At 43.9% G+C, this 11011-nt stretch overlaps 1 protein-coding gene and 1 long non-coding RNA gene across 2 annotated transcripts; one reads left to right on the top strand and one right to left on the bottom strand.

The window, feature by feature from the left end:
* Positions 1 to 444: 444 nt before the first annotated feature.
* On the bottom strand, positions 445 to 3407 carry LOC135419188 (uncharacterized). The gene is made up of 2 exons (XR_010432853.1): positions 3276 to 3407; positions 445 to 2920 (listed from the first exon to the last, which is right to left on the bottom strand). It is a non-coding gene; the product is annotated as an uncharacterized LOC135419188 (long non-coding RNA).
* A 176-nt stretch (positions 3408 to 3583) lies between these two features.
* PRDX1 (peroxiredoxin 1) lies at positions 3584 to 11011 on the top strand. Its single transcript, XM_064665385.1, has 6 exons — positions 3584 to 3691; positions 6581 to 6697; positions 7601 to 7754; positions 8038 to 8160; positions 8986 to 9116; positions 10628 to 11011. The coding sequence occupies exons 2-6, from the start codon at positions 6592 to 6594 to the stop codon at positions 10711 to 10713; spliced, it is 600 nt and encodes a 199-aa protein (XP_064521455.1). The 5' UTR covers positions 3584 to 3691; positions 6581 to 6591; the 3' UTR covers positions 10714 to 11011.

Genomic DNA, 11011 nt, shown 5'->3' on the forward strand with positions numbered 1-11011 from the left:
TGGGAAGACAGAATTTCCCTAGTTTTATTTGCAGCCCTAAACAATAGGAATCCAGGGAAAGTGCAAGGCCAGTTACACTCGTTTTGCTCCAGCTTTTGTGCCAAAAGGTGCATAAAGGGGGAAGGAGCTGCACTTCCCAAAGGAGCTGGGGCGCCTCTTGTTGCAGGTGCCCAGGAATGCATTTCTTTGTTTGCTCGGAGGTTTGCTCAGAGATTAGAGCAGGCTCTTTCAGCAGAGTGCTTTCTGCTGGGCAGGAACAACCCTGCTACTGGTTAAGTCAAAGCCTTCCACTGGAGCAGACTTCGGCCTGTAACCGAGACACTTAAACACAACATTAAAAAAAAACCCAACACGTAGGTAGCCAGTTTTGACTTTTACTCCAGGCTTGAAATGAACTTGAAAAGATAAAGATTAGATCAGAAATAAGGCAATGTATATATCCGGTGGGGCTTTGAAGAGCCTGTTATTTATTTCCAGAAAGATAATTCTGCTGCAGATTCGTTCTTTGCTGTTCTGACTTGAACTGCTCAGGAGGTTTAAAGGCACAAAGGTCAATTAATCTCTTGGGCATGCATGTGACCAGATTTTTCTGTTGCACAGCCTTTTTTGACAAAATACAGGAAAGTGGAAGGAAAGTGCAAGGACAAGACAACAAAATTAACAGGAAATAGAAAATTTGAGAAAATGAAAGAATAAAGCGGGAGGAATCACTGCCAAGTTTCTTTTTATGGAGACCCTGTGCATCACAAATACATTTAAAAATCCACAGTCTTCATGCAACAGAAGAGGTTTGATTTATATAAATATCACATGTGAAAACCTTAACAAACCTCAGCCTCCGATAACATTATAGGGAATAAAAGAGAAAAGGTAAGGAAGGCTAAAACATTTTGTCATCAAAAGGCAGTGATTATCCAAACATACAGTAGTAGCTTGCTAATTGAAAAAAGAAGAAATGCAGAGAAGGAAGAGGTAGTGCAAGACATTTTTACCTAGAAATACCGTCTTCATTTAAGCAAAACAAGGAAAGCAAATGTGTGCATTGTATATTTAATGATAAGAAATTGTTTTCATTACAATGATTGTGCACCAGCTGCTCGTGCGTAAATGCCCCACGGCTTGGGAACATGTCAGTTGTTGACTTTTCACTTGACTTTCTGCATATATTATATTAAATTGTCCCCACATGGCCAGGATTTTACTCTTACTGTGTCCCTGATAGTAACACGTGTATGCAGAAGTTGGTATGTTCAGGATTCATGCATGAGGATGTCATCACACACTGGCATTACAGGGCAGGCATGCTCGAGGGGCATGTCCAGTATTGCCCAAACCCAGTTCACATTACTATTCCAACTAAATTCATCTTAATCTAGTAGTCTTGGACACAAAAACTTCAAATTCTCCTCTGACAAACTGCATGGAAACCCAAATGTGTGGTGGTGTTCTGAAACAGGACCCATTTCTTTGCCTTTATTTTTACACACAGCAGTGTGATTGTTTTTCACATCAGGGGCCCATTCCCAAGAAAGATACATGGGAGATACTGTGATCAAAGTGATGGATGTAAAATCTAGCTTGGTTCCCAGTTTGGGTGGTTTCAGTGCTCTGGCACAGCAGGGCCTGCCAGCTCCTTTTTGTTAATAGATTAACTACTTATTGTGTCCCTGTCTGTGTGGATGGGTGCAGAGGCCTCCCTGGGCCTCTGATGCTCCATGCTAATCAGGTACAAGCTGATCCTGTCTGGCAGCTATTTTAGCAGAACACTACACCATGGTTACACTGCTGTGTGGAAAAGCAAGGTGGGGAGAGAACTCCATCCTTCTGGCACCTGCAGGGGTAGACATGCCCTTTATTTCCTGGGAAACCTAATTTTTTTTAATTTAAATAGCATCTTACATCTAAAGATTGAAAAAAGCTAGAGAGACCCAGGTGCTCACTGAACAAGGAGTGGCCCTGAAAATTTATTACTCTAAAACCTCCAAAAAATTGATGTTTGGAAAGACAAGCTCAGAAATTAATCAAAAATAATGAGGCCATGGACGTATGAATGGAAATGCAATGCTGATGCACAAACCTGGAACAAACTGCATACCATATTGGGTATATTATGCACCTGAAAGTATGAGATATGAGCATAACCAGCATTAAAGGAGTCAGAAACCATGAGAAAGTAATTTCTGATTTGTAAATTGGTAAACATGCCAGAGTTGCATTAGGACTACATTGTTCTAGAGGTTTTAATTAGGACTGCCTGACCTTTCAGGAGTTAATCTTTCACGGGTTCATTGGCCTGAGGTGATAGGGAGGTACATACATGTCTCACTATATAGACCTGGATTCTCATGGCAACATTGATGTTAAGAAAGTAGCAAACTTCTTTCTTTAAAAGATTAAGTAAGCATGCTATAACAGTAGAAACAGCATTAAATAAATTATTTGCAAGAAGTGAGTGCAGATTTTTTCCTGAGTACACATGTGCTTTTATTGTTTTAAAACTAATTTAATCCGGTCCCCAAACCAGTCATCTCTGGGTGAAACACCCCGTGGGCATGGTCACCCAGCAGCACTACCCAGCGATCTCAATTATGAACATTTAAGTGTGTTAATCCTTTGTGGTTTTCTCCTTATGACAATTTATAATCAAGTTTTAACAAGTATAAGAAACACAACCGTAAACTGCAAAAAGACAAGTGAAAATCAGTTGCTAAACACATTTCTTCCTTTTGACTAAAGCAAGCATGTTTGTCCTTGATATGTGCCTAATGGCCTTTAGTATTCATTATCTAATAAAGATTTAATATTTAAATTCGGGGTTTGGTCCTCAAAAAGTACCATGCTGCTTCAGTTCTGTCTTGGATCCAAACACAATGCTTATGAGGATTCACTGAGGCCAAATATCCCTCAGAGCAGCTTCACCCTGTGAATGATGCAAAACGTCCTGAAATGAGTAATTGTATCCTCCGAGAGTTTCCATCCTACCACTGAAGCTCAAAGGTTAATTTAGTTTTCAGCTGTTTTTGCTGACTTGCATGGCTTGGGTAGGCATTTCCATTGATGGGCAAGAATCAATGAAAGCCTCGGGAATGAGTGCCAGGTTGAGGAGGCAGTGGGTAATGCAGAGCGAGAGGATGGAGATTTGACACCCCCCCCTCTATAACACGTTGAATTGAACAGTGTTGAAGTATCACTGAAGTATCAGCAGCACTCTGAACGCACATTGCCCTGTTTATAGGTTTTGTGTTATTCATGTCAGTGGCCAACCCTTAATTCACCTGAATAACCACCGGTCATCTTTTATGCTCCCTCAAAGTGCTGTGAACCCTCTGAGGACTTCTAACAGCGGTATCTTCGTTAATTAAGGCATTAAGAAAGCAATTTCTCCTCGCACTAGGCCCATCAATTGTTTACAGCCGTGACATCTGACGCTTCCACGGCACCTCCCGGCCCTCTCTCCAGGGGATTTATCTGCGCGCAGTGCAGCGGGGGTGCCCCTCACGGCCCGCCGCGATAACCGCGATGTGCCAAGTCATGCTGCCCTGGCAGGCGGCGGGGCCGCCCCTCGCCGCGGCCTCGGGCCCGTCCCCTCGCGAGATCGGCGCGGCTATAAAGGGGGCGGCGCGGCGGGGCCGCCGCAGTTTCAGGAGCGCTGTTGTTGCTGCTGCGTGTGCGGGACCGGCCCGGCCTTCGCGTGAGTGTGTGCGCGGGTGCGGCACCGCCGCGGGGTTGGGGGGCGGGGGGCGGCTTTGCACCTTTTTTACCCTTTTTTTTTTTTGCCCCTCTTTTAAATTTATTTTCTGGGCGCTTTTTTTGTGCGCGTGGCTTTTTTTTTTCCTTTCTTTCTCGTTTGCCTTCCCCTCCCCCTCTGCGCGGGTGCGCCCTTGAGCGAAGCGCGCAGCGCTCTGGCCCTGGCCCGCCGCGTCCCGCCCCCGAAAAGGAGCGCGCTGCGGGGGCTGCCGCCCGCTTCCCGCCGTCAGCTTTCTCCTCTCCTTTTTAGCGGGCAGATAAGTCCTTCCAACGCCCCGGCCTTTATCAGAGCTGCCCGCAGCGCTGCACGGGGAGGAGCCGCGGGAGGAGCCCCGCAGGGGGAGCGCGGCTGCCGGGAGCTGAGCGGCCCCTTCTCCCCGAGATGCGCGTCGGCATCTCACTTCTAAGCTTCAAAAAAAAAAACAACAAACCACACCCGAGTGCTCGATTCGGCTTGGGGGCATGCAGGGGGCGGGTGTCCCCTGTCCCAGAGCAGGGTAGCGGTGTCCTTGGCGCAGGGGGAGGCTCGGAGGTCGCCCCGCAGCCCCGTGGTTGGGGGGGTGCCCGGGTGCGGTGCCCTCGGTGCGGTGTCGCTCTCTGGCCGCAGCTCCCGTATCTCGACCGCCTTCTTGTGACGGTCTGGAGGTGGCAAAGTGGGTGTGTTTTTGAAACGGCCTTTCGCTTTTGTTCGAGGCACCCTAAAGGTATGAATTGCTGGTTCGGAGAGCGGGCCTGGCTTGTTATAATTGCCGTTTGAAGATAATTGAGGCCGTCTGCGGCTGTGAGCAACAAAGGTTGCTCTGACCGGGTCCGAGCGTATTTGACTTACAGCGTTCATTCGGCTCTCCTCCGGAATGAAAGGAAATAACAATGATTCTGTGGTCTGTTACTCTGTGGGTTAGGAAATGCTGTGGCTAAAAATCCGAGCGTAACACGTGCTGACCCCAGACAGAAAAGCAGAAAGGTTGGCAGGTCGCAGTAGGTTCTCCGAGCAAAGCAGATGGTTCTCTTGCAGCACCAGGCAGCCGAGATCTCCTGCCGATGTTAAATGATTTTCATGTTATCGAAAATGGGGGCGATAATTGTAGTTTAGGAAGGGGAAGTATCAAAGAGCAGTCCGACGGCTTCCGCTTGACATTGAATACCTGCCTAGTGAAATACTCCAGGGGATTGCTGATGGAACAAATGTAGGAGGACTGGCGCAGTACTGAGCAAAAGTGTGACCTTGAGCTTGAGTAACGGAAAAGAATGTAATTCAGTGACAAAATGTGGGGTCGTGCACTCCAGGCCAAACAGCTTTTGCTTATAAGATAAAACCGGCCAGTTGGAGGCATCTCAAATACTGTGCAATGGCTGTTCCACCCTTCTTTGTGCAGAATTGCACTTTGGGAACAGCACCTGCGTTTGTGAGTACAGGATTATTGATGTTCTGCTGCCAGGCTGCTTCAGTTGCAATCTACAAATACTCTCTGGTTCTGGCCATCTTTATTTGCAAGACTCGCTCCCAGTCTGCTGCAGTTGAAGACTAAACCCTTGGGTGAACATGGGGATAAGGAGCTTTGTTGCAATAGGCATTTAGAAACACTGAACGTGCTGGCACTTCTCAAAATAAAAACTGAGAGGTGGATGGTTACTGTCTATATACTGCCAGGGTGCTCGAGAGAAACTTTCAAAAGTAAAACTGTTGCTAAAAAAAAAAAAAAAACAAAAAAAAAAACACAAAAAACCACGTGGATTGAAAGCTAAACGTTTGACTGGAGGGCCAGTTCTCCAGGAACAAAGTGCCTGGCAAAGGGGAAGGAGCCAAGAAATGAGGTGCTCTCAAACTTTTTTTAGAACGGACTTAGTGCCTCGCAGGCACAACATGGAAGAATCCTTGAATCTTGGCTTTCCTTAGCAACATGAGACTCATGCTAACCTCTGAGGTGGTTTTATTTCCAAGGCAGCTAGTGCTTGTAGCGGTGTTTAGAATGATTTAAGTGAAATCACTTTTAAGAATATTTTGTGGGCTGCAGAAATAAGGTTTATAGAGTTGGCAATCTGAAAGATTGTGCTCTGGATGCAACTGGAATTCTAAAGTGATATACTGCATTCCCAGACTGAGCAAAAAATACTGCACAGGGTGTATTACAGATGACTAGCTTTTAGGGCAGGCAGCCAGAAGTAGAGTTCTCTTGTCCTTGTGTACCGTCTTACTCTTTTTTTCAATGGACTTGGGGAGAAAACAACCTGGCTGTACTGATTTAAGACTTGGTGAAATTTTAATTGTTAACACAGAATGCGATTTCCACATGTACCACGAGTCTTTCTGGTTGCAAATAAAAAAAGATTTAATTGTTTGATGGCTTAAAGTGTTGTTATGCAGAGCACTGTTCCCTAGGGATTAACAGAAGTTATTTTCTTTCAGAATCAACGGGAAGATCAAGTTTGAGGTCTTAAATTCCCTTGTAAAATTGAACAAGGGTCTTCTCATCGGAAGGTTCTAAAAAACAGACTTTCTACTCATCCACCAAGTGGAATGGGAAGATATTTCTGAGTTCTGCTTAGGCTGTAGGCTAGCCCTTTCCCAGACTCTGAGCTGTTACTGGTTAGATAACCATTACTGTATCATTAGGAGGCTATGAGCCAAACATCTTGAAGTGCTGGTCATCTCTGTAGTGGCTTGACTACCCAGGTGACAAAGTTAAAACCCATGTCACTCTGAAGCCTTGTGTAGCAAGTCTAAGTTGTCTTTGGTGTTCAGTCTAGATTGATAAAAGGCTTTGAATAAATGCTTACTTCCAGGTGCAAAGGTACCATTATCTAAACTGTGTTGGTGTTACCTCCTGTCTAGATTAAATCAAGATGTCTTCGGGAAAGGCTTTCATTGGAAAACCAGCCCCTGACTTTACTGCCACGGCTGTGATGCCAGATGGACAATTCAAAGACATCAAACTCTCTGACTACAAAGGTAAGTTTGTGCTTCTCTAATTACACAGATAGTCTGGCCATAGGCAGGAGTGAAGGGTATCTAAAGATACATCTTGATTTGGTTCCAGAGTAATAGTGACCACTTGGCAGTGGACTGAAGTATGGAACTTCTGCAGTGGTTCTCAGTGGTGGCAGGAGTATGCTTGGGAAGCTGTCAGCAGCATGACTGGATGTCCCACCTATGATAACTGTTGTTAATTAACACAAAACCCCTCTAAACTGTAATCTTGCATCAGGCTTATTGCCCTGTGTATCACAGTGAGACTGGTGTAACAGCAAAATCTTCTCTTCCATCTTTGTCAATGGAAAGTAGATTCTTTCCTCTAACCTCTGAAGTCCTGTTCTCTGGAGTACTAGCAACATGTTTGCCTTGCCAGAAAAGCTTACAGTAAAGGGAAAGTCTGAAGTATCCAAGTACTAATGTTGATGGTTTCAGAAACAGGTTTCTAATCATGCTGCAGGCTGCATGAGGGCGGTGAGTAGGTATAGGCTGTTCCCCTACTCAGTTAACATGTCTCCTTGGCTTGTAGCCTTTCAGACCTGTGCCATTTCTCTTTTAATTGTCAGCCACGAGGTCTTCTAGTGTAGCACTCCCCGAGGTGTACTCTGGGCAGGCCTGTGGGAATAGGCTCAGGAGACAGGCATTCCCTGTCAAATTTGACAGTCTGGTTTTGGAGGCTTCAGTTGGGTAGGATTCTGCATTACATATAAATATATATATATATAGCAAGTCTTAAAATAAAGGCATCTGTAGTTTGTCATTTAATCTTTAAAGGTAGTTTTGTGTTAAGCCTTTTCCCCTCTATCAGAATTTGAATGGTTGATACCAAATATGATAACTCTTAAAAAGCTGAGAGGTTAACTGGTTATACTGCTTTTCTAGGAAAATATGTTGTGTTCTTCTTCTACCCCCTGGACTTCACTTTTGTCTGTCCAACTGAAATTATTGCATACAGTGACAGAGCTGATGAATTCAAGAAAATCAACTGTGAAGTAATTGGAGCTTCTGTTGACTCTCACTTTTGTCACCTTGCCTGGTAAGAATCATCATTTTAACCTAATAGAATGTTCTGTCTGGCCTCAGTTCTTGCAGAAACTGAATTCTGAGTGTATTCAAACTTGCTTAATGAAGTGTCAAAGGCACTTGGGAAGTATTTGTAGTGCCAGCTGCCTCTGATCAGAACTGAGCACACTGGTCAGTTCTTTTGTTGCCTGCTGGCTGACTGAGTACAATACTGCAGAAAGGATCAGCTTCTGTTGTTCCTTTAACCTTCCTTCTGAACTGCCCATATTTTTAACATTTAAACTTCCTTCTTTTAGGATCAACACTCCTAAGAAACAGGGGGGCTTGGGTACTATGAAAATCCCCTTGGTTTCTGACACAAAACGTGCCATTGCCAAAGAATATGGAGTACTTAAGGAGGATGAAGGTATTGCATACAGGTAATAAATACACCAGAAGGTAAACTTGCTGATAAAGTCTCTTGTTGCAGTACATGGAGCATGTCAGATGAACACAGAGCTTGTGTACACTTGAACACCTGCAGTAGGCTGAAGCTCTTGGCTGTTCTACATGTAAACTCCTTCAAGGAGAGATGCTACTTGGTTCTCCTTAGTGCTTAGGCTTCCTGTGCTTTTGTCTAGTTAGATAAATGCTGCACAGTGCAGGAGTATCATGCAGGTGAGCTTCTGCAAACATTGGTAATGCAAGACCTACATAGTCATGAGAATGATTACGGGTATTTAGTGATCAAAGTACAGATTAATTAAAACCCAGGCCTTATCTTTTAGCCAACTGTTCAGTAAAAGTTGCTGAGGGAGCTGAACTTTTGCTGATTTAACCTGACTTTGGAGGACTGATGAGCTGTTTCTGGTTGGGGTTTTGAGAACAGTGTGTAGGATTTTTTTTTTTTTTTTGAATGTAAGAATGCCTCTCTTGGAATTTACTTTTTCCTTGGGTTTCTCTTCCATTTTGTCTTTTTTTACTAGGATCTTCCTTAAACAGGAAGCATTTCTTTCCTGCTTCAGTGTTTTGACTTGCCTCCTGTCCTTCCTAGTTGCTGCTGAATGTTAAGCCTTTAGTTGCTAATGTTTCAGTGCTATGCATGCACCAAAGGTGTTAGTTTTTAGGAAGAGGTCAGTAATACTAGATGACACTGCCATAACTGAATACTGAACTTTGAGTTTTTGAAACTCATTTCAATCTACTCAAGTCTTTCAAAAAGCTGTGTTTAACTTTGGGGCTGTTTTTTTTGTTTGTTTTTTTAGAGGCCTGTTCATAATTGATGACAAGGGCATCTTGAGGCAGATTACTATCAATGATCTTCCTGTTGGCCGTTCTGTTGATGAAACCCTCAGACTTGTCCAGGCCTTCCAGTTTACAGATAAACATGGAGAAGGTAAGAGTTCTTCTTTTTAATTTAATGCTTTCTCTGAGGAACAGTATTGAGTAGGCAGGATAAATCAAGGTTTACTAAAAGGTACTAAGTCCACATCAATCTGTGCACAGCAAGTAATTGTAGCTTTTGTAATGCAGCTGGTTCTGTAAAGCTGCTTGTTGAAGGACACTGTAGTGCTTTATCCTGTTCCAGTTAATTGTCCATTGAGTACTTGCTAATGTTGAGATATCACTTAAATCAACTTGGTGATGGATATCTTGTCCAGCACAGAGCAGTTGTGTCCCTCTCAATTGGACAGAAAATACTTGAGACAGAAATGAAGAACATGAAGCAGCATGATTTAGATTCTGCTCTTGGATTTGGTAGGTTGAGACCACCAGTTCTAAGGTAGTGTTTGATGCAGTCTGCTAGGCAAAACATTCAAATTTCCAGAAAGTCTGCTGATCTTTTTGTCAATGTGTAGTGAGGGGAAAAATGGATGAGTCTGTGCCCATAGTTCAAGGGTGATAAGGTGCTTCAGGCTGGCAGCTTTTCTGCAGGAATTAAAAAATAAAAAGGCACCGCAGATGAAAAGTTTAAACCAAGTTATGGAAACTCAAAATTGCTATGTAGGTGTTGGTAGTCTTCTGTTGTCATTAACTAATGACATGTGTTGCTGCTGGGCATACTTACTGTGCTTCAGAACAGGTAAATCAATGGCAGGTTTTATTTTAATAAGCTGCTCTTGTGGCTCTGGTATAGCCTGAAGAGAGTCAGTCTTTCTGAACATGTCAGGTGAGGGAACATCCCAAATACCTGATGGAGCAGTCACATGTCATGCAAATGAAGCCTTTTGGGGTTTACTGTGCCTTGGAGTAGGCGAGTTTTAGAACTAGGACTGCAGTGACATCTAAACCAGGATAGACCAGAGTAAGGTGTGTAGCAACACTCAGAAGCTGAGAATTCTGTAGCTGTAATTGCCAGTCCTGTGTGGAGCAAGCACCAGACATTGCATGGCTGTAAACAAGGAGTACTGTTGCTGCAAATTTGAGACCATGAAACCTCTGAGTCATGGTGGCTTTCTGATAGCCATGTAGGGGAACTAGTGACAGTTTAACACTTTTTCCCCCCTCAGTGTTAAACTGGAGAAAGGGCCCTGGGTGAATTAAAGATAAGGGAATACAGACTGGACTGGATCCCAGGAGATAAGTGTACTGAGATGGTGTTAAAGCCTCTCTGGCCTGGGCTGCTGGAGTTGGTGTTACCTTGCTGTTGAGCTTCTCTGAAGCTCTTAAGTGGAGTGGGGAGGGGGTGCATGTGTGAACACTGTTCTGTGGGCAGACACCTGGTTCACTTGCCCAGTGAACAAATGGAAATGAGTAAAACAAACTGAACATAATGTGACCCTGAATGCCCCATCTGTATGTTGCAAAGGTGTGTACATGTTCTGAGTTGCTGTTTTGCCTTGCTGTTGTGTAAAACGTGTTCTGCAGAAGCAGCTGGTAAGACTTAAAACATTCGTATCGTTTCAGTGTGCCCAGCTGGCTGGAAGCCTGGGAGTGACACAATCAAGCCTGATGTTCAGAAAAGTAAAGAGTATTTCGCCAAGCAGAAATAAACATTCAGCCTGAGTGGAAACTAGAATGCCTTACATAAAGAGCAAGCATCAGTTACTGAACTTTGACTAAGTCATTGCATCTGAGTCAAGGGATCATGTTATAGTTATAAGCAGTAACTTTTTTACTTGAAGGAAAGTTTGTCCTGTTGACAGTACCTTCATAGAAAATACTAATGATCAGTATCTGTACATCAAGCCCTGTTGACCTTAGTGACAATGCTGTGTATGTGGTTAGCCATGTGTTACATATAGAGCAGTGGTATCCTTTTGTAACTCTATTAAACTTGTGAAAAGAGCA

Source organism: Pseudopipra pipra, chromosome 9 (assembly GCF_036250125.1).
Source record: "Pseudopipra pipra isolate bDixPip1 chromosome 9, bDixPip1.hap1, whole genome shotgun sequence".
Taxonomy (NCBI): Eukaryota; Metazoa; Chordata; class Aves; order Passeriformes; family Pipridae; genus Pseudopipra; species Pseudopipra pipra.

Bases quoted from the DNA above. Each gene is read 5' to 3' on its own strand.
- PRDX1 (XM_064665385.1), top strand. From the start codon at position 6,592: ATGTCTTCGGGAAAGGCTTTCATTGGAAAACCAGCCCCTGACTTTACT. The intron at 7,755-8,037 runs GTAAGAATCATC...TCCTTCTTTTAG, and splicing joins CACTTTTGTCACCTTGCCTG to GATCAACACTCCTAAGAAAC. The intron at 8,161-8,985 runs GTAATAAATACA...TTGTTTTTTTAG, and splicing joins GATGAAGGTATTGCATACAG to AGGCCTGTTCATAATTGATG.